The sequence below is a fragment of the Theobroma cacao genome, chromosome 1, assembly GCF_000208745.1.
Source record: "Theobroma cacao cultivar B97-61/B2 chromosome 1, Criollo_cocoa_genome_V2, whole genome shotgun sequence".
In the NCBI taxonomy this organism is placed as follows: domain Eukaryota; kingdom Viridiplantae; phylum Streptophyta; class Magnoliopsida; order Malvales; family Malvaceae; genus Theobroma; species Theobroma cacao.
The window spans coordinates 3599270-3621719 of NC_030850.1; the positions used below are offsets into that span (position 1 = coordinate 3599270).

The following is a 22450-nucleotide window of genomic DNA, read 5'->3' on the forward strand; positions in this document are numbered from 1 at the left end:
TTTTATCAAACAACTTATTTATAAAAAAAAAACTTATAAAAGTAAATTTATCAAATGTATTTAATTTAATTTTAAAATTATTATTTTTCATAAGAGCTTCATAATAATTTTTAAATTAAAAAAAAATTAAATCAAACAAACTCTAAAAACAATTTAAAATCTTAAATTTGAATCTATATATGAATTTATATTTGATAAACTGATAGTATATAAATGTTATACACTGTCAATTAACTAAATCAGGCCACATCATCATAATGATAAATTTAAAATTTATAAAAATTTAAAATTAAATATTAATTTTTTAAAAATATATAAAAAATAAATTAAATATTAAAAAATTTTAAAAAATACACAAAATAATAAATTTTCTCTCTCTCCAACTCCCTCTTAAAGTTTATTTTTCTCCTCTTTCTTTAATCTCTTTTCAGCTCCGTTGTCTTCTCTTTGCTTCATCTTTGCTCCCTGGACGTAGCCCATGATCAACAATTATTGCCAAAAGACCATCAATGAAATTGCCACTCTTGTCATTGCCATACAGGCATTTAGTTTTCCAATTAACTGCTAGAACATATAAAGCCATCATTTTTTATCCCAAATACTCTGAAGCTAAAAAACTAACCAAAAAAAAAAATCAATCTCTTACTAATTTGCATAATCAACATTTTATATAAAAAAAAATCTTAAAACTAATATGAGTAACAATATTATTTGGTAAATGCCCATTGTTTTTAGCCTCCTAATGTGCTTTCTCGAGAACCAAACGGTAGTAACCCAACAAAAGGAAGAAACGGTTGTAGGATTTGAGTCCGGCCATGGCAATTTGCCCGAGAAAGACAATCATACGATTGTAGGGTTAGATTCCTTTTTTTTTCAATAAAAAAAATTCTTACCAAATTTCTCCCTCTTTCTCTTAGGGTTTCAGTAGGGTTAAGGAAGAACAACAATGAAATCGAAAAATGTTAAAAAGTTTTGGAAGAAATAAAAATATTTTATTTTTTATTTTATTAATTATTAAAAATATTTTAATATTTAATTTCAAGTCTTTACAAATTTTTAAATTTATCATTATAATGATGTAACATAATTTGATCAATGGATAATATATAACACCTTTATACTGTTAGTGCATCAAATATAAACTATATATATATATATATCTTTGATAAATAAAATCGTAATTCAGGAAAAACAGAGTTATTATTACGGAGCCTTCAAAGCTACGTCGTTTCAAGAAACTCCAGAAACAACTCCTTGAAAATCCCGGAATGACCTCATCTCCTTCCTTCCTCTAAAACCCTGATCCTCCACCAGATTGAAAAACCCCAAACTTTAACCCCGACGCTCCACTCTAGATAAATTCCCAAATGTCCTCCGTAACGACAAAAATCCCCACCAAATCCCTCCTCAGACTCTTCATCTCTTCCCCACCTAAACCACCCATCTCTCACTTCTTCTCCACCGCCACCGCAGAGGCTCGTACCCAGAAACTCGAGCGCATCGCCGACGAGCTTTTAGACCTTACGAAACTCGAACGCTACGACTACTCCATTCTTTTCCGTCTCAAACTGGGCCTCAACCGCTATGGCCCCGCCGTATCCGGCGCCAGCTCCGCAGCCCCCTCAGCACCCGGATCCGGGTCGGGCGCAGCTGAATCGAAAGCCGCAGAAAAGACGGCGTTTGATATAAAGCTAGAGAAATTCGACGCTGCGGCGAAGATAAAGATAATAAAAGAAGTGAGGGCATTTACCGAATTGGGATTGAAGGAAGCTAAAGATTTGGTGGAGAAAGTTCCCGTTGTGGTTAAAAAGGGAGTCGGTAAAGAGGAAGCTGATGGCATTATTAAGAAGCTTCAAGAGTTGGGTGCTACTGTGGTACTTGAATGATTTTTTTTCCTTCTTTTTTTTGCTTAAATGATGTAGAATAATTGTTGTTTTGGTGAAATGAGAAAAAAAGTTTTGAAGATATTTTTGAGCTGGCATTATCATTGGAATTTGAAGTGAAAAACTTTGTTAAAATTAATTTAGTCTGACATAAAAAGGCTGGATTGACCTTCCAAGCTGAAAAGATTGGTTTTTGGGTTTTTTTTTTTTTAATTAAGGAAAATGTTTACCATTCTCTGTTATGAAAATCTTTGGAGATGTTTAAAATGCTCTTATCCTTGGATATATCCAATTGATTGGATTAGACTGGGAGAGTATTGAAGTTCTTTCATTTGAACTAATGTTAGTACGTATATCTTAGCTTACTACTTGCTCTGCTTTATAAGTATTCCTGAGAATGCTAAATTTGATGGAAGTGACTGGCAATAGCTATATCGTTTGTTCAGTCTGATTATTGCGGCATGGCATCAACTAGATTAATGGTATCTGGCTCCTGGCTCTTCTTGATTTTGGTTAATATAGTACTGCCTTTTAGTTTTAGGCTATCTAACTACTGTGCTATACACTAGGATATGGTTCCATCCAAATTTCTTTGACATTTGCTATAAAAGCTGAAATGCTACTTCTGTTTTAGCCAATGTTGTGATTCTTAACTTGTGAGTCTTACTGCACTACCTACACCTGAAACTTGGAGTCACTGGATAGCATAGCATCTCTATACTCTTTATCTTTTGGAACTTTGTTGTACTGGTTATCTATATTTTCTGTTTCCAAGTGAGATTCTCTGGTATATGTTGTAAATGTTCCTGCAAATAAAGCAAAAAAATTTTGTTAGTTGGTTAGTGAGTATGGAGGATTGTGACGCTCCAGCGGAAGACCTGGTCTTAGCCCTTGAAAGTTGTTATTTTTATGCTTTTATCGTTATCATCCTACATGTATTGCCAGCGTCCGTAAAAGTCCGCCCTGGAGATCCTGCAAATTCAAAGCCATATAAATGATACTTTGAACTAATCAAGGTAATATTCCAAGTTTTTGGGAAGGTCTGGGTAGTACAATCTTGTGTATATGAGTGCTCAGTGGAGCCTCATTTAACACATGTTCTAGCAATGACAACTTGGGACTTTGCTTGTGTCTGCTGGAGAGTAGGACACTGGTCTCCATAAAATATTTCTGGAAGTCCTGTGTTGTTGAGTTAATTGTAATTGGGAAAAGGTTACCAAGTGTCAAAAGTGAGTTTTGTGGCCTTTTATGGATTTGATAATGCTCTGTCCTATGCCAACAAGTCAAGTGTTTAGGTAAAATTTTATGCTAGGTTGTTGTGATCAAAGCATAGATCAACCGTTGCACCTCATTGCTGCTGTGTTCAAGAAGGCAATATTCCTTCCCAAATACCGAGTGATGAACAAAGTAAATAGTGATTTTGAAATCTACCTCCTAATATAGTTAGGTACTGTTGGCATATTTTAAGGCGGTAGAAAACGTGAAAGAGGCTTATGGTTGGGAAAGTTTAAGTCAACCCAGCTTGCTGGTGAAGCACCTTATGTTAGGTTGGCAGCTTGATCAATCCGCAGTGGAAGAAATAGTAAGGGTCTGACAGATTTTTCTTTTCCCTGCCACTTTTTTGGAGCGAAAACACTGTTGTTTCTGTATAGCTAACCGGGACCTAGGGGCTTTATGGTAATATAGTTGTTTGCATACCGCAGGAACTGGCATCCAGGCAATCAATAAGTATAGCTGATCGGAGCTAGATCTGCTCCTAGAAATTATCAGCTTCACTCCTGAAGTCCTAATTCAATTAAAAGCATGGGCTTTCACAGTTCCCTGAAACCTATATAGTCATGCAATTTTGTGCCAGTTAATCATTTTTAACAGAAAACGAAAAATGATGCAGCTGCAGAAATTATAACTAGATTGCAAACCCCAACTGCCCACCCAAAACACAAAGAGAGAGTTCCGAAATGGCTATTAGCCAACACAATAACACTGCAAATACTTGAACATCCACTAGCAAAATTGCAAGTTTAATTGTATTCAGATCTGACTTTCAAAAAAGATAGATCATATCTCAAGCATGACATCGTGAATACCTACTTCTATTTCTTTGCTATATCTGTACCCTTCATTTACTTCATGGTAAAGCTATAAAATCACAAAAACCTCTAAGCTCCTCACTAAATCTTTGTTTGAAAAGAAGCAGAACTTCATGGATTAATCTCACATTTCTTTTTTTACAAGCCTAATAAATTTACAGTTATAGACATGATCGCAGTTGATATACCAGGCCACATGATGTCCAGTCTGATGCATGTTTCCAGCAGCGATATAAGACCATATGGTAGGTATCCACTTATGCCATCTGCACAAATTTGTAACTGCTATCAATAAGATAAACACAAATCGAAACACATAATATGGGTAAAATCTTGTAAACCATAAGATATTATAATCAAGAGCTCTATTATTTCAGTCTGAAGACAAAATCCACAAAAGAAAACAAGTAATACGGTGTAGTTTCAAAAATATTATAGTGATGGATGTCAAAAATGTCTCGCTGCTCCATGTCACTATTTATTGGATATAATTGGTCTCAAAATCAACAGGAAAAGACTATCATCTATCAGGAGGAAAAGATTGATGACCTCAAGTGAAAGTAACGACCTGATTTGTGATTGGCACGTATATGATATACTATGAGTTCAAAGAAGTCAAAGAATACCCTACAGAAAACAATTAACTATCCTTCCTAAATCTTAATTTCAGAATCTTTTCGACTGTGGAGAAAAGGGTTTAAGTAGGCTCACAGAAATAAGTAAAATAAAATTTGTTCAAGGGATCTCAAGTTGTTGCAATGAAGCTTTGTTGATTGGCAGAGCTTATCACGACTACGACATGATGTGCTTTTGGTTAAGATCTGACCCTCTTAAACAACAAACACAATCATCCTCTGAGAAGACCTGTGTTTTCAGATCTATAAACATTGTACAATAAGAAGACTATGTAAGGAACAACTGATTAAAGAGGATTTACCAGGTATCTAGCATCCTAGCCTTCAATGCCTTCTCTGCCGCTTTGGCAAAAATTTTTGCAGCTTCTGCTTCAGCTTCTGCTGCCTCTGCCTCTCTTGCTGCCTCTTCAGCCTCTGCAATTGCAACTTCTGCCTCTGCAACTGCTCGTGCAGCAGCTGCAGCAGCCTCTTCTGCTGTCATGCTCCTCATTTTTGACAACTCTGCATCAACTTGGGATTTAGTGAGAATGTTGATGCCCTTCTTGTCCAATTTTGAAGAATCCTTCTGCCTTCCTTCCAAAAGAAGCAGAGGAGATCTTCTTGCTTCAGAGACAGTTGATCGTGGTGCAATCCTATACTTGTGCTTTATCTATCAACATATACATTAGAAAGATGAATCAATCCCAACTTATAAACATTCAACATAATCTTGTTTAGAAACATATTTCCCCTTTATGAGAAGATGTGCCAATAACTTTCCACTTATGCATATCAGAAAAACAAAAATCAGAATTTCATGCAATTCATGAGGAAGAAAAATATCAATGCTGTTGAATCTCTTATGCAAATAGGATGCAACCCTTCATGGCATCTTTCTTTAAATCCAATATATTGAGTGCAAGTGTCATATATGTTACCTTAATATCATTCTATTAAACATCAATGGCATAAAAGAATCACCTAAGCATTTCTGTCAAACATTAAGGACCTTCTCTATAACCCTGGAGCACCATATATTGAGTTTTACTTTTCTGGCAAGCAAGCTCTTCATAGGATAAATAATTTACACGTACGAGGAAGATAAAAATATTCTACAGTAATGTTCCACCCTAATTAGTATGATTACCTTTATCAATGTCCCATTTGCCACCAACAGCTTTAATTTCGTTGCCAACAGCTTCTTGAGGTTTGGTGGAGCAGCATATTTCTCCTATAATGTCAAAAATAAAAGAAACTCAAAATTAGTTTAGATGTTTAGATGCTTTAGGGAATTCATTCAAATATTTTCAGAGCTGAGCTTGAGGTTTAAAGACTAGAAATTCGACAACAAATAAGGAGAAAGAGAATCCCTAAGTTCCACTCCTACTCGAGTATGAGATAGAGGAAAATTTGTTGTCATATATAACCGTTAGAAGAAATAAAAGCCTTCAGCAGTTTCATTACAGGGGTGTGTTTTCTGCAATTATTTAGAATTTGTGACTGACACAAGAAAGAAATACCTCTATGTACACAGCAATTGAAGCTCTGTCAGAACCACCTGGCTCTTTCAAACTGGTGATGGCCTCTAATAAAATATTCTCCAACCTACAACCATGGAGAGGATATTACTGAAGCAGCAGTCAACACCCATAGAAAATCTGCATAGCACAGTTCTCAACACAAGATTGTTTTGGCCTATGATGACTACGAGGTTGGAGAATTTTGGTTTTCATAAATTAAAAAGTGATATGCAGCCCCAAGGCACTAAATATGTGCATTTTCAACAGCCAATTTGGAATATATCAATCTTGGAAATAAATAACTCTTGCTTTCTGCATCTTTTCATGTTTTAATATCTGGTCACTCAAATGCCCACGTTCAACTAAAACTAAGTTCAATATGATATAAGTATAGATGTGATAAATAACCTTGAAATTGGCTTTTTTGGACCAGTTGCCCTTGGCGTTCCACTAGAAATTGCAAGGGGCTTAGCATCCACAACTTCTTCACTTGGAGGTACAGTGATTACAGCTGCAGGGTTATCATCATGTTTAGCAGTCAACTGATTTCTTTTAAGAGCAAGCTTGGCTTTCTGCCTTGAACCCCAAATGGCTGTTGCATTTATATTTCTCCATTTATCCTGGTCATGTTGAAATAATACACATTAAATCACCGCTATGCATGACATGACAAAAAATTGGCCACCAAAATAAGCATAAAGCTTTCTTCAATAGTTTAGGATGCAGTTAATAAAGGCACTATCAAGACACAGCAAGACACAGCAATCTCTGGCCATCAAACCAGAAAATATTAAAGTGCATCCTTTAGATAATGATTGGTGAATCCTGCTTGAGTTTCAGCTACATACCTTGAGGTCCACATTTGAGCGTGAACGTAAGACAGAACTAAACTCAGGGTCTGAAAGTATATTGCGCCATTTGCCAGTTCCATGCTTCAGAACTCCTGCCTTGAGGGCAGCTTCTTCTTCTGCTGTCCATTTCTGCTTAGGGGCACCCATCAACAAATTCCTGAAACCCCCCAATACAAGAAATCCTAAACAACTGAAATTTGAAAAGATCAAACACTAATATTGCTTAAGCGCCTATCCACCAAGTTCAGACAACCAACAAAAAGCATTATAATTGAACAAGAAAAAGGTGCTGAAAACGGATGAAACCTATTGAAAGGCCCATGATCACATTAACACAACAACTACACATTCACAGACAGATTTTCGTGACATTTTCCAATAAATTGATCTAAGGCTCCAATTTCTCTACCACTGTAAAATTCCAAAAGTGCAAAATCAGAAACTTCACAAAACAAAATGCCAAAATGATGAAAACCAGAAACAAAAGGAGAAAAATTTTCTTAATGCAATTAAGTTTCAGAAATTTAGACAAAGTTTTACAAACCCAAACGCGCTCTTAAAACACAAAACTCTTAACTTTCAACTTCTCTCGACTCAAATAACACAATATTTATACTCAATTCATCACAACAGATAATCACAGATAGGAAATATAACTATAATTATGAATCCTTAATTTCCTCCAAAATTACAATCAAAATCATATTCTGAAAAGAACAATTGTATGAAAATTCATATTCAAATCCATTTAAGTTCATAATATCTTTTTCTCCTCTAAAAAACAATATGAACAAAGATGAAGCAAAAAAAATAAAGCAAATTAATGCATTTTCATCCAAAGCTCAGACTTTGATGAAATTTATCAAGGGCCGATTTATCCACAAAATCCCAAACCAAAAAAAAAAAAACAATCGGAGTACCTGATCGGAGAAACGCGCGAGAGGAGAAAGAGAATTCACGCGCGGAGCATCTGAATAATTATCAGAAATTATTTCTTACAAAACAAAGGATTGCAAAGTGGGAGAGTGAAAAACATATAGGGGAGGCTTGCTTTTTTGTCCATAAGAATATTAAAATGGAAATATGGAAATTTTCTTTTTCACTATAGCTTTTATATCTATGGGTTATTTGGCTTCTGAAATCTACTGCACCATTACTTTATTGCAGGACCTGGATGCACGGATGATGGAAACTTGTTGTACAATTTTCAAAATTACTTGTAGCCCCTTCAGTTTTTCTAAATAAAAACAAGGTCCCCACAGCAGTTCTAAACATTCTAACTAAGACTAAAATCAACTGATTTAGAAATTTAATCTATTATAGTTTTATCATATTTATATAACTAAAATTAATAATATTCACAATTTTCATTTAAGTATTGAACTTAATCTTAGGTTGAATTTGTATTCATTATTTAAAATTTATTCAAACAGGATTAACCTGATCGTGTTCGAATAAAAATTATGTAAAGATCAAGCATCAAAAATAAAACTTGATTAGAAATTTAATTGAATTTTGAGTTTTTAAAATTTTATAATTAACTTGAATTGAAAATTTAAATTGAATATGTTCAATTGAACTCGAATTCATTAAATCCTTACATAATGTACTTAAATAAAAACAACGCAATTGCTTTGAAGGAAAATAAATTAATACGGCTAATAAAGCATCAATGTTTCGATATGAAATAGTACAAAATTTAGAAAATTAAATTGATTAGTAAGGTGTTATATGCCAACTAATTTATTAGTTGTCATAACACAATTAAAGGAATAATTATCGAGTACTCTTTATTTGGTCCATGAACTAACTTTGCAAGGGGTGGTTGAAATTGTTTCCTCAAATCATTATTGCATTTAATAAAAGCGAAATTTGCAAGACAAAAATAGCTCATCATATCAACTACTACTACCACTATCGGGGATTCTGTAAGAAAAAGAAAAAAGTTGGGCCAGTTTCATAAATACAGAAATAAGAGAGGTTCAAACTATAATTACCTACAAATATATTTTATTAATGTACTCTTTTTTTTTTTAAGAAATTCCTAAGCTGAAACGAAGAGGTTATTTTTCATTTACAGGGCCGGGGAAAAAAAGAAGAGCACCTAAAAAGTGCAGAGATTCTGAGGAAGACGATGGCCGCCGCGAACACGGTGCAAAAATTAACTTGCCAAGCTCGAGCGGTTCGAACCGTGCTAGGCTCTTTCTCGAGAACGTTCTCTTCAGATGCATTGGTGGAGGCCAAGCCAGGCGAGGTCGGCATGGTTTCCGGCATCCCGGAAGAACATCTTCGTAGGAGGGTAAATTTCAAATTTTATCGAGGTTTCAATTAATTGGGGCATTGATTAATCGATCGCATTTTTCCTCTAATTTTTGGAAGAAAATGGAAAGAGAGAATAATTAGGGCGCGTTTTTTTTTTTTTAACATTGGTCGTAGGTTGTGATATACTCGCCTGCAAGAACTGCAACTCAACAAGGATCCGGGAAACTTGGAAAATGGAAGATCAACTTTATGTCAACACAAAAGTATGTTTTTTTTTTTTAATCTGACTTTTCCTTATCGTTTTTAGTTGTAGAAACTGAAATTTCTTTTTCTGGTGTGTGTGTGTGTCAATATGTCATTTCACGGTTAGAGAATTGCTCTTTAGCTGAATGTGATCCTAAGCAATCTCTAACTCTGTTGCTTATAAGTAGTAGAAATTGAAAATGATAAAATTAAGCTATTCCTAATCTTCAATTATCTGTCTTTGATGGCATGGAACCGAAATTGTCCCCATGTTTTTTAACTGTTCCATACATTTCTTTGAAGATTGAATTTTTAGTGAGTATAGTTTCTATTTGTATCAAAGTTCTGTTGGTGCTTTTTGGGTTGTGTATTCATTGGTTAAAAACTTGCTTTCTTGAACTTAGCCACATTGCCAAATTCTTGGTGCTGTCCTGAATTAGGGTCTTCTTCTTGGCCATGATGTACATAATCAATGGTTTCTTGTCACTGAATTATATGGTTTAGGTGGGAGAACCCGTTGATGGGTTGGACATCCACAGGGGACCCTTATGCCAATGTTGGTGAAGCTGGACTCAGTTTTGATAGTGAAGAAGCTGCAAAGTCTTTTTCTGAGAGACATGGGTGGGACTATGTGGTATGTATTCTCTATCTTTTTTTCACATTTTAAGTTTGATTATTGGACTAAAGTATCAAACTGTATTCACAGAGTATTATCCCATCTCTTGTTTTGGCTTTAAAATAACAAACTTTGATAACATTGGGTTCTTTTTTAGTCTGAATGATTCTTAGATTATTTGCCAGATTAGAAGTGCTGTTTTTTACTGATATTACATCCCTGTTGTTAGATGGCATGTTCACTTGATTATTTTGTTTCAAAAATGTTTTTCTCTCTTGAGACGCTAATTGGTGGTGCATCTTGAACTCACCTACAGGTTAAAAAACGCCAGACACCAGTGCTGAAGGTTTGTGACTCTTTCTTTTGCCACTATTCTTATTCTTTCACATGAGCTTATATAGGAGTATGTTTGGGAATGAAGTTGTGTTTACTTAATTTAGAATCAGCTTAATTCTTTTAGCTGGCATAAGAATAAAAATCAACTCGAGATTCTAAAGGCAACCAAGTAAAACAAACTAGTGTGTCATTGGCTTTCAACTTTTCATGCTTAGTAATATAGAATAACTGCCTGCATACTCTTGATCCATGACTAGACATTTTCTTTGGAATCGTAGGAATTTCTGTTGTTATATTTTCAAATACTAATTTGACGAGTGATTGCGAGGATTTTCTGATGGCCTGTGCTAGACATTGTAGTTCTTAGTAGCCCTCTCGCAACATTGAAATCGTCAAAAAGATGCTTTGAAGTTCTAAATGTTGACATTTGACAAGTTCAAGTTACTTATTAGAGAGAAAGAGAGAGATAGAGACAGAGAGAAGTTACAGTACTTGATAGCAGCAAAAAGGGCAAGCTCTGGGTTACTGTATATGATGATTGTATATGCTGCTACTGCGTCCAAAAAATTCCGAACTATGGACATTACATACAATATGTTCAAACATTACCTGTAATGTAATAGTCAAGCTACTTCTTCACTATCATATGTAATATGCTCTTGGCATATAAGCAGACGGATTTAGTTAGTTGTAAAATCTATAGTTATGATCCTATGCATAGTTAAAGGACTATAAACTATGTAGTCTCCATACTATTCATTATCCATTTAAGTCATGATATCCATGGTAGTACATCTTATTATGTGAATATATGGTTGCAGGTTAAGTCATATGCAGATAACTTCAAATGGAAGGGACCTGTTATATCTGAAGACTGATTCCATCATCTTGCTGATCCTGTTGCTTTATTCTCCCATAATTCAAGTTACACAACTGAGACTCAGGTTATCGTTGTTGCACATTTTCTGCTGTATATTTTGTGACAATTTGATCAAAATAAATGTGAGAGATCAGCAGGCGAGATGGGTGTACCTTTTTGCCCACTTTCTCCTTGATTCATTTATGATACAGTTTAGATATAATACTTGTTTGTCAAAACCTCCATTTCCTTATTCACAACTTTTCCCTCTACTCTTATTACGCAAACAATAAAGTTACTGATCGTCTTTATGGTCTATTTTCTAGGCCAACAGCTGTTTAAGTTGGCTGAACAGGTCCTTTTTGTAAGACGAGTTTGAATCCAATTTATAGCCAAGGGCAGTCTATTCGTAAACCAATAACTTGGGGAGCATAACACTAATATTAACTTGACCACAAGACCCCCAAATGTTCAATCTTCAGCATAAACCAGTAAGATTGAATCAAGTATCATTTACGAATGTGATCCCATTTGGTTTAGATTCAGATTAATGGGTGGAAAAATAAACCAGAGCAAATGTATTATATATGTATTCTTTGCTTAACAAGGATAGGACAGTAAAGATAGCACCTGTGTGTGCAAAGAACTAAGAGAAGACTGAAATATAACACATAATGATCCTATTTCGACTAGTGTGAAATGTAAATCTCAAAAATAACTAGCCTCTCCAACTCGAGGAGTAAAGTTCAAGAATAAAAAGCCACCTTGAATTGACAAATACGATGATAAACATGGGGAAATTTTTTCTTAATCGACTGCTTAAGGTTCTGCTGATTCCATCTCATTTTCATAATCTTCATAGTTAACTATAATAAAGACCAATCAAACTAGTGTTTCATGGGAATTGTGCTCTTGATGTGCTCCTATTGCATTCAGAAACTACTCCATGTACAATAATTCTAAGTTAAATACAGAGTGATAAAATGATAATTATGAAGTACAAATGGCAAATGTTGCAACCCTTTGGGATGTAACTCAACATTGATCTTCAGAGCTTCAAACGAACCAAGGAAGAAATGCCAATTTATTTTCCATTTTCTATAGCTCTGTGCTACTGACAAGTACCCTTCAAATTATGTAACTAGTTAAGTATACAACAAAATTTATGGCTACAATCACTTAGAACTCGCGACACAAACCTGATGCAGAGACAATCAGATCATCCCTTGATCAATTATGTAGTAATTTACTATAAATGATTCTCTAGCCAACAAAATGGTGAGGTTGTCCTCTTTGCAGCGCAGAGCACTTTATGTGTGGCAACCTCATTTAAATGCTCTATCAGCAGTAATTCCACTTCGATCCGGTAGCAACTTCTTCATGTAATACTTGGATTTACGGGATAGATTGATCTTTTTCCTCCTTTCATCTGGTATCATGTCAATGGTACATTCTTCGAAGCCGCGCCTAACAAACCTGCAAAACCATGAGTGAGTGCTTAGTTTCTACTGATCAACAGTGACATAGTTTCCTGGACATAACAGCCATAAATTGAAAGGGGAATATTCCAACATAACCAAACTCTCTCTCTCTCTCTCTCTCTCTCTCTCTACTAACTACTATACTACTTAACTTAACTTAACGTTAACNCCAAACTACTCTCTCTCTCTCTCTCTCTCTCTCTCTAAGATAGCATATTACCTAATAAGTTACTTCCAATTTACCATTAAATGGTGTATGGAAATGATTGCATGCTTGTAATAATGTCTATTTCATAACATAAGTAGTGGGAGAAAAAAATACAAACCAATCAGCAGTACGGGTTGTCAGCAGGAAAAGCATATCCAATCCAAGGGATGATGCCTTCTTCTCTACGTAATCTGCAGAAATTTGATTGAAATCAAGAAGTGACAATAGTCATCAGGAATGATATGGTGTATTTACAAACAAATATCCTGTAGTAATATCACATCAAAGTGATGCTAATAAAAAAGGAAATCACAATCAGAGCTTGCTAGACTCTAAATAACAATCGGGGCCAACAACAATGCAAACCAGCATCATTCCATGCTTAAATTGTCAGAAAAGTTTGCTGAACCTATCAGAAAATTTCAGCATATGTAAGCTGGCTACCAAAAAAGGTGCTCTGTTGGAGTGTGCATTTGTATCTTATTAATTTTCAAATTCCTAAAGATGCTTCCATAAGATGAGAATTGACAAGTTCTCATATTGCATCTCTTTCAGCTCCACCATAATAAGTAAGAAAGTATGATCATGTTCCATATGGCATAAGCAGTGAAGTTAGAGATGTTCAACATCGTACCAAGTAATTTGTCTCCCTGTCCTTGTCCTCGGCATTCAGGAGAAACTGCAATACAAGCAACTTCCCCACACTTGTCCTTGAAAAAAGGAAAAAGAGCAGCACAAGCAACGATTTGACCTTCCCTTTCCATAACAACAAATGAATCTATGGCCTTACGTAGCTGTGAAAACAAAACGTCACAAGAATTTAATTTTCAGATGCTGGCTCCAACTCAAAAAAATAATGGCACTTTTTCCCCTTCATTTTTGTTTGTTTGGTGACACTTGAAACGAAGGCTAATTTTAATAAATTTGATCTTTATAACTAAAGCACCCAAGACCCAGTAGAAGAAATAATCAAATAAAGCTCAAAGTATGACCAAACTTTTACTTTTATTCCAACAACAAGCACATCATTGAAATAGTTAAATTGGTCAAACAAAAGTCTAAAAGAGCAGTACACACCTCCTCATCACTCCTGCAAACCAATGTGCCAGACTCTTCTAAAGGTTGTATGATTTGCTTGATACCTAAGAGATCCATCACCTTCGCCATCCGGGTACCTTCATATAGATCACTAAATAACAAGCAACACCCAAGTCAGAGAATTGAAGCAAGACAGCCGAATGTGGCTTATTAAATCTCTCAACGGCATATAATATAGACTAACAACTATCAACCACATGAAGTTACTTTTCAGATCCCTAATCATTAGAGAAAGGACATTAGAACAACATATCTGCCCGATTTGTCTGTTATCAAATGTTATGAAACTAATTAGTGATTTACGCATGACCCAGCAACCAACTCAGAGATATCACATACTTCAGGAAACCATGTTAGTTAGAAAAAGGAAGTATGAAATACTAGCAAGTCCTCTGAAGTACCAGTAAATTCTAAAAATATGTACGTGGAACTAAACTGAACACTTATGCTTAGCTGCATATAACAACCATTTGAGGTTTAATCCTCCACCAGAGTGGCAGAGCCCACTAAAACATCTGAATTATGCAAAGATTGAGAACTCATATAGCAAATTCAGATACATAGAGAATTAACTCCATCTGGGACATAATGCCTTTTGCATAAGGTTAACGAACAACAGACATTTAAAAATTATAGATAAAGCCTGGAAATGAAGTTATTTATACAACAGTCACTGCAAACAGTAAATACCTGGCCACCATTGTCCCCATTCCATCTCTTTTGAACAGTTCCAATAATAAGACCCCACCAATAGTGCCATCTAACAAATGAACTCTTTGGACACCACCCTGACAATGAAGCAGAAAGTACAATTGGCATATTGTTTTTGCTTGGCAAAGCAATCGTTTTTGTGCAGGAGAGCATCTATATTTACTAAGCTGACAGACAACAATCAGAACTTACTCTGCAGACAAAAGCGGCAGCAGCCAACTCTGAAAGGTAGCCATTTAGTCGACTTAGCCGCTCCTGACCTCCAATAGCAAAGCCCTGCTCTCCAGACCATAGTCCATTGCCATTATCAAAACCAACACCATTCTGAAAGGTTGGATTGTGTGTACTATTAAGAACCTTCCCATTCTGTGAAGAGGGGACAACTGCAATAGAATCATAATGTCCAAGGCAAGTGACATCTTCTTCATCAACAGCTTTCACATATTTAGCTGCTGTCTCGCTTTGCTTAGCCCGTTGACGGATTAACATATCTGCTTCTTGAAGAGGCAAGAAATTAATAAGGCGTCCATTCTCATCCAAAATTGGACCATCTATAATGCAAATCAGCTTATCTGCTCCAATAGCTAATGCACAAGCAGTAGCAACTTCATATGTGCTGAAATTTAGGAAAACATAAAGCATTAGTAATCAGGTTTAAATCATTGCAAAATAGTAATTTGGGAAGTAAAAGCAAACGTTTCTTGGCTAGTACAAGATACACCCTAAAGAAAACATATGCTTTAGTTGATTTCAAACTAGCTTAAGAAGTCAAAACACATATGCAACCAATACAAGGAATGCTCATGCTGGAGAATTTCTCAAACTTCTTTCCTATTGCTACATATGGAAAGTATATTCAACCCCACAAGAGACTGTATCTTCCAGGGTTGGGTTCCCTTTCCACTAAATCCTTATGATTGACATCTTGCTAAGCCTACAAAGGCACCTATTGGGACACCAGACTAAATGATCCCTCTGTATATAAGAAAGACCAGTAGCAGCTTAGACAAAATTAAATGAAGACAAAAATAATAAAAGGGAAAAGGTAGCTTTACTCAATGTTGATGACCTGCCTAATAAATAATAGCTACTGTTAAATAAAATTGCAAAATATGATTTTTTTTCCCCCAACAGCTGCTTTAGAGTGCTAAAGGAAAGGTACAAAAATTTAACAGCTTCACAGCTTCATATAAAAATTAATCAAAAATTTCACTTCATTGGATCATAGATAAGAGCAAGCTGCAACCAAATACCATTAAAAGTTATACAGCATACTTGCAATTCAAAACTTCTCCAGAGCTAGAATACCCCAGGTTGCTTAATATTACTATACAACCACCGTCAAGCCTCTCACGCATGCGAGCAACATCTACCTTCTTTACTTCACCTGTTGCTCCATAATCAACACCTTCAACAACTCCTCTTTTCTGCAAAAGGGTTCAACAAGATTCACAGAGGCAAAAATATAAGAAGTCTTAACAGCAAAGCACATACCACAAACATGCTTTCACGTGCCATGTATCACTCTATATGTACATATGCATAAAAGGGAAGAAGAAATATAATCCCACAAGTCAATTTACAAGGGTATAGTCATAGTCTCAATGAGGAGAATATCATGCACATAAAGGCATAAACTAAAACCAAATGTTATTTTGAAATAGAAACGTTCTGACCTTAGCTGCAAGGAAGTTTCCACTAGCAACACTGACACCAACTTCATGCCAACGGCTACTATCACCATGTCGACGGATATTACATATGGAAGGTCCAGGAGAAAGTTTTGCCTCTATCATTAGACGAATCCCTCCTGCTGCTTCCATTGCTGCAGCTAGAGATTCTGAGTCTGTAATTCTATATCTGCCTACATACTTTGGTTCATGGTCTGCAAATTCCATAGCTCATTTTAACTACTACTAATCTATTTAATGTAAACAAAAACCAGTTAATCATGGTTAAAGTTAGATAAAACTGAACTATTCAACCAAAACACATGCTAAAATTAGACAGAAAAGATATTTCTAAATTTGGCCAAAGCTTCAAAATTGCTAGTATTACAATTACTGAGACAAATAATACTACAAGATATTATTATAAAACTAAAGTATGAAACATATTTCTATGATAATTTTCAACAGGAAACAAAGTGAAATAAAAGAACACAAGACATATCGTTTTGGCTCACCTCTCTCGGCCAAAAGCTTGTCGATCTGCACGTGAGTTCCTGGAACAATAACAAATCTGATTCCTAGGTGATGCAAAAACGCAATATCCTGAAAATAAAAAAAAAAACCTTAAAACCTTGAGAAAAAATCGAGAAGTTTCAAATTTTTATTTATTTATTTTGTTTTTGCCTTTAAAATGGCGTCCAAAGAGGGGGAAGCGACGATTTCGCCGGAAATAATAACAACGAAAGTGCTGCCGCGATGGGCCCAGAGGTAAGGCCAAGCCTCGCGGAACCACCGCACGAACTGCTTATCGTCGACGGTGTTGTAAGTCTCCTCCACGCTATCTTCATCGTTAATCACATTGCGCTTGACAGAATCACCTCGCTTGGACCCGGGTTCCGGTTTAAGAGACTGAGCCCGGCACTTCAAGTCGGGTTTTAGTTTTACGACGCCCTTTTTGAAGCCGTGGCGGGATGATAAGAGTTTGGTTCGAGCGGGAGAGAAGAGAGGGACGCGAGCCGTTGAATATGAAGCGGCCATCATGACGGCCCCGAGAAGTTCGTTTAGAGCGTGGAAGCAGCTACTGACTAAACCAGCCAATTTTTTTTGTTTTTTCTTTCTTACATTTAAAAGGAAAAAGAATTGCTGATTCTGAAACGTGGCCGCGGACGACGAAGATGGATCAAAGGAGAAGCAGCCACGCTGAACGGTTGTCGGTAAAAGAAAACGTGGGACCCAGTCTGATTTTGGATTTTTTTTTTGTAATTTTGTGGTATTGCTAATAAAAAAGAAGTATATGAAATACGTAGCTGCTTTTTTTATATATATAATTGCTGACAATTTATTTTTTTGACTTTTTTATGATTTTGTAACATAAGAATGTAATACGGGTCGGAGGTTTGAATAGACTTCAATGGATTTAGTGGTGGAACTATCTTTAAGAGACCAAACTTCATTTTTCTTCTTTATTTTTTTTTAGTATTTTCAATCTTAAATGTATCACGTTATGTTTATAATAACTTAATATATCACGTTAATATTATATGAAATAAATAAATAATATTTAATTAATTATTAATTATAAAAATTTATTTAATTTAAATAAAATTATAATGAGTTATTTATATGTAATAAAAATTAATTTTTTAAATATTTTTTTAATTTTGAAAATAATATGCATTTCTTTCTCTCAGCAAGAAAAAAAAAAAGCAGCCATATTATGAGTATTTCCCCTCTTGAATTAACTTTAACATTTTTTAATTTTTTGGTTGGTAAGTCTCGGAAATAATAGTTCTGAAATATTTTTAGATTCCTAAATCAGATTTTGATATTACAAAACAGAAATTTTCATATCTAACAAAAGGGAAAAAAATAAAAATGAAAGAACAAAAAATTAACCTTGTCATCTACGAGAAGTTAATAAAATATCTATAAAAAAGAAATGACATCAAAACATTCTTTAAAGGGACACCACAAGATCGCATACACTATAACGTCTTTTGATTGGACCAAATCATATACTTGATCATAATAAAAGCTGAAGACAAAGTAAAAAAATAAATAAAAATCCAAGGTTGAAAAACAAAAAAGGGGTGATGTCCTAATTTTTTCTTCCTTTCCTCTCTCATTGCTTACTCATTTCCACGACTTATTCCCATCTCAAGGCGCGACACCAATCCACCGTGCATCGACAATTTGATATCGATCCACCATGAGACTGTTTAATGGTGCCCTAACATTCAATTACTGCGACTTGGATGTAACATTTATCTTATTACAAAAGGGAAAGACAAGGGACGTCAACTTCAATCTACTTCTATCGAAATTGGTTTGTTGTGATTCTCTGCCCCTAACCGAAGTCCTATGTTTTAAAAAAATAAATAAATGAACACTGCTCAACTTTTCTTTGTCTTGTTTAGTTTTAATGATCACCCATGGCTTAAAATTTTCACCTGTTATTTTGCTACACTTATTTATACTTAGCTGATTAAACAACATGATTAAAAATGAGAAACAAACAATTTTCCATTTGGTTTTCGAATCATAAATAGGGTTTTTTTTTTTTAGATTAAATTCATTCATGTAATTTAAGCTTCTAAGCTAAATTTTCAGCTTATGAAACAAGAGGAGGAAAATAGAGCGAAGATTGAGAAGGAGACCTTGAGTATGGTATCCAGATATGGACTAGCAACGATTTCCCCTGACAACAGCACGACAAGTGTGTTTCCTCGATACAAACAAGCGTAAGACTGGGCTTCCCTGAACACTTCCACGAACCTCAAATCTTCCTCCGAAATATCATAGAACTTCCCGCAGCAGCCATTGATTTTCACTTCCCTGTTCCACTCACACCCCTTCACCACCGATCTTTTCAACTCCCTCCTCGCCATTCCTCTCAAACCATGATTAAACCAACTCCTCTGGAAGCTTATAAAACTGCAGAAACTCGGTTTATTACTTCGACATGAACTGCAAATCCATGCAGGACTTGCTTTAGCAGCACTTGCCATATATTATCAGTTCAAACTTCGACAAAGGAAAAAAAAAAAATCTCAGTTAAATGACAACGAAAAGTTTTCTCTTAAATGAGGAAAACCAGAAAACGCGGCTAAACGATGGCGTGAAGGGGTGGACAGCACAAGGAGAAGGATATAGATTTTTTTTTTAAAAAAAAGAAAGACAAAAACAAGTTAATTGACATGGGAATTAAAGGCACACTTGTTCTTAGATATAATACATGGTGGCCCCCACGGCTTCTAACGTTTTACTTGTCATCAGCTTCTGGATTTTTTAGTTTCTTTTGTGTGATAAAATGTTAAAGGAATCAACAATTATATACTATTACATTAATTTAATCTTCATTATTTTGGGAATTTGACTTTTGTTTCTTTTTATTAAAGCTGATGCTCTTAGAAGAAAGAATGTGTATAGTACATGCATTATTGTAAGTATATATTCAGTTGTAGCATGATTAAAGCTCAAATCTGAATATCCCCATCCTATCTCTTCTTTTATCTTCTGGAAAAATATGCTGTACTTCTTGTTTTTTACCATGCAACTGGAAAATTTCTCTTTGCTATTTCTGCGTACTACTTTTGATTTTGTTTCAAATGCATTTGGGACTCCTTTGTGGGTAAGTTCAAATGCATCAGTCCTGCTTTCAGAGGAAGGTTCAACTGAGATATGTATTCATGTAAATCTATTATACTACTTGTTTTTCTTGCTTCCTACCTTTTTTTAAGGTAAAAATTTTACTTTTTGGAAATTTATTTATTGTAAAGTTTTTTTTTATATATAATTTTAACTTTTGGTGTGTTACTACAAATTTTTGATTCGAAAGTGTTATTTTTTTTTATTTGATAATTTTCATTTAATTTTGGTTTGATTTTTTTACCATTTAACGTCTAGTTTAAAAATTATAGGTAAAAGATTTTCCATCAAACATGTCAAAATGATTCGAGTTGGCTTGAAATGTTTGCAAAATGTGAGGATGGAATACAAAAATTTCAAGTTTGGACCATTGATAATGGTATTGTGCTGTGCTGCAACAGACTTCGAATTAACAAAAGCTACCAAACAACGGGTCCCTCATTTCAGTCAGACGAGGCTTCCGTTCCCTGAAACCAGACACCTAAAGAAAATGAGTACCAATGAGGAAACGGGATAAGTCTACGGACAATATTGGTTGACCACGGACAGAAGACTAAGAGCAGTTTTCTCAATTATTTCAACAAAGATTCCTAGGTGGCCATGTTCCGAATTGACATTGTGTCATCAAAGTAGAATAAAAGATCTTAACTTTTCAAAAAAGGAATGCTGCATAATTTTTTACCAAATTTTAAGTTCAATTTGACTATATTATCTTCATTCTTTGCATTACAAAATCACAGAGTTTATGAGAAAAAATAAAAAAATAAAAAAACAGAAACCTAATCAAAACATGTTTCACACACAATATATATATATATATATATATTTATGAATTTATATTTGATACACGATAAGCGATGTTTATACACTATCATTTAATTATAAAATATTACTTTATAAATATATAAAGGGAAATATTTAAAAAAATTTAAATAAATATTTAAAATTATGAATATTTCTTTTTAAAAATATCAAATTTTAAAATTGTTTACAAATAATATAACATTATTTAATTTATAAATAATATATAAAACTTATGGAGCGACAGTATATCAAATATATACTCGTATTGATATATTACAGCTACATCGACTGAAGAAGTTTTCTGGAACAAAATTTCATACTTTATGACCACTGGAGGGAGTTGTTGAGTGAGAAGAAAATCTTTTTTATCCCTTCGTAAGCAACGTTTGATTCCTCGTTCCTCTGGCAGCTAATTGCCCTGCTCTGAAGAAAATAATAATCTTTTATAGAGTGGGTCAGGCCCAAGTTAACTTAGCCCAACTTAAACTAGGCAATTGGGCAAGCTTGAGCTCCAGTTTTAAAAAAATAAGCTTACCCATTGATATTAGGGAGATGACATCAACTTTGAGAGAAAGCAAAAATGGACAAATGTGTTCTACTTATTTATAAATGAAAAAATGAAAATCAGTATTGAATTATGAAATTAGCAATTTTTTAAGGAAATTAGCATATTTTATTTCATTAGATAGAATATATTTAAGAAATATGCAAGTGATTTTGTGATAATGTTTAGATATTTTATTATTTGTATCTTATTTTCGGCTGAAATTCATAAATAAAATAAAGAATAAAGTATGGATATATTGTTTCAATCTACATGCAAGTTTGAGTTGAATTTCCAACCTGTAATAAACTTTAATTTTTGAAAAAAAAAAAGATATTTTGTTATTGGGGTACTCTTGTTTCATCTTCTAGCAGACGTGAGGAAGTTCTTATAGGTTGGTCCCCTCCCTTTGGCGATTCGATTGTGCTGAATTCGGACGGTGCATGTAGAGATTCCCTTGCGCAAGCAACTGCTAGTGGCATTTTGCGTGATTCAGCTGGGGATAGGCATGGGGTTACACTGTTCGGTTGGGTGCTTGTACTGCATATAGAGCTGAACTCTGTGGTGCTTACACGGGTTTAAAGCTTGCATGGGAATTGGGTTTTCCTAAGATTATTGCACAAGTGGATAGTCAATTGGTAGCTCGGGCCATTACCTCCACCAGTTACCATCCATGTCGGAATTCAGATTTGATTAACGCAATCCATGGTTTGATGGGACAACAACGGGAGGTGACTATACGACATGCTCATTAGGAGAGCCACCATTTAGCTGATTTTATAGTCAATTAGGCTTTATTCTTGATGATGTTTTTGATGTTTTTACTGTTTTTCCTTCCCCACTAATGGGGTTAGAGAACTTATAATGTATGATATGCTGAAAATGAATTTTTCTGGATTGATTAGAATATAAAAACTTTATTCTTCTTTAAAAACAAAGAACTGAAACGAATTGCATTCCAGATTTCTTCTTCACATTACCATCTGATGCATGTAAAAAGGGTCAAAATCCA

The 22450-nt window shown here is 34.7% G+C and overlaps 4 protein-coding genes across 8 annotated transcripts; 2 read left to right on the forward strand and 2 right to left on the reverse strand.

Moving 5' to 3' along the window:
• Nucleotides 1255-2251, forward strand: LOC18611297 (50S ribosomal protein L7/L12). The gene has a single exon (XM_007047486.2). It carries the CDS (start codon nucleotides 1368-1370, stop codon nucleotides 1884-1886), a length of 519 nt encoding a protein of 172 aa, XP_007047548.2. The 5' UTR covers nucleotides 1255-1367; the 3' UTR covers nucleotides 1887-2251.
• Nucleotides 3832-8106, reverse strand: LOC18611299 (telomere repeat-binding factor 2). 4 transcript variants are annotated; one of them, XM_007047491.2, is made up of 7 exons: nucleotides 7879-8106; nucleotides 6956-7115; nucleotides 6516-6727; nucleotides 6108-6192; nucleotides 5735-5818; nucleotides 4911-5257; nucleotides 3832-4239 (listed from the first exon to the last, which is right to left on the reverse strand). In XM_007047491.2, coding segments are annotated over exons 2-7 (879 nt in total). In that variant the 5' UTR covers nucleotides 7106-7115; nucleotides 7879-8106; the 3' UTR covers nucleotides 3832-4238. The 4 variants fall into 4 exon arrangements, with proteins under 4 accessions (XP_007047553.1, XP_017976475.1, XP_017976555.1 ...); XM_018120986.1 differs by lacking the exon at nucleotides 3832-4239 and having other exon boundaries at nucleotides 4907-5257; XM_018121066.1 differs by lacking the exon at nucleotides 3832-4239 and having other exon boundaries at nucleotides 4907-5257; nucleotides 6956-7140; nucleotides 7879-8089.
• LOC18611298 (NADH dehydrogenase [ubiquinone] iron-sulfur protein 4, mitochondrial) lies at nucleotides 8981-11546 on the forward strand. Of its 2 annotated transcripts, XM_007047487.2 has the most exons (5): nucleotides 8981-9257; nucleotides 9395-9483; nucleotides 9968-10097; nucleotides 10396-10425; nucleotides 11237-11546. In XM_007047487.2, exons 1-5 carry the CDS (start codon nucleotides 9093-9095, stop codon nucleotides 11291-11293), a joined length of 471 nt encoding a protein of 156 aa, XP_007047549.2. In that variant the 5' UTR covers nucleotides 8981-9092; the 3' UTR covers nucleotides 11294-11546. The 2 variants fall into 2 exon arrangements, with proteins under 2 accessions (XP_007047549.2, XP_007047552.2); XM_007047490.2 differs by lacking the exon at nucleotides 10396-10425.
• LOC18611300 (probable amino-acid acetyltransferase NAGS1, chloroplastic) lies at nucleotides 12206-17636 on the reverse strand. Its single transcript, XM_007047494.2, has 10 exons — nucleotides 17127-17636; nucleotides 16958-17045; nucleotides 16449-16657; nucleotides 16048-16199; nucleotides 14965-15388; nucleotides 14752-14849; nucleotides 14041-14152; nucleotides 13598-13757; nucleotides 13082-13154; nucleotides 12206-12750 (listed from the first exon to the last, which is right to left on the reverse strand). Exons 1-10 carry the CDS (start codon nucleotides 17481-17483, stop codon nucleotides 12600-12602), a joined length of 1824 nt encoding a protein of 607 aa, XP_007047556.2. The 5' UTR covers nucleotides 17484-17636; the 3' UTR covers nucleotides 12206-12599.

Excerpts from the sequence above, each read along its gene's own strand:
- LOC18611297 (XM_007047486.2), top strand. The coding sequence starts at position 1,368 with ATGTCCTCCGTAACGACAAAAATCCCCACCAAATCCCTCCTCAGACTC.
- LOC18611299 (XM_018120986.1), bottom strand. The coding sequence starts at position 7,105 with ATGGGTGCCCCTAAGCAGAAATGGACAGCAGAAGAAGAAGCTGCCCTC. Across the intron at positions 6,193-6,515 it reads CCAAAAAAGCCAATTTCAAG|GTTGGAGAATATTTTATTAG; the intron begins GTTATTTATCAC and ends CCATGGTTGTAG. Across the intron at positions 5,819-6,107 it reads CAATTGCTGTGTACATAGAG|GAGAAATATGCTGCTCCACC; the intron begins GTATTTCTTTCT and ends TTGACATTATAG.
- LOC18611298 (XM_007047487.2), top strand. The coding sequence starts at position 9,093 with ATGGCCGCCGCGAACACGGTGCAAAAATTAACTTGCCAAGCTCGAGCG. Across the intron at positions 9,484-9,967 it reads AACTTTATGTCAACACAAAA|GTGGGAGAACCCGTTGATGG; the intron begins GTATGTTTTTTT and ends TATATGGTTTAG. Across the intron at positions 10,098-10,395 it reads GACATGGGTGGGACTATGTG|GTTAAAAAACGCCAGACACC; the intron begins GTATGTATTCTC and ends ACTCACCTACAG.
- LOC18611300 (XM_007047494.2), bottom strand. The coding sequence starts at position 17,483 with ATGATGGCCGCTTCATATTCAACGGCTCGCGTCCCTCTCTTCTCTCCC. Across the intron at positions 13,758-14,040 it reads TTTGCAGGAGTGATGAGGAG|CTACGTAAGGCCATAGATTC; the intron begins GTGTGTACTGCT and ends TTGTTTTCACAG. Across the intron at positions 12,751-13,081 it reads ACAACCCGTACTGCTGATTG|GTTTGTTAGGCGCGGCTTCG; the intron begins GTTTGTATTTTT and ends ATGGTTTTGCAG.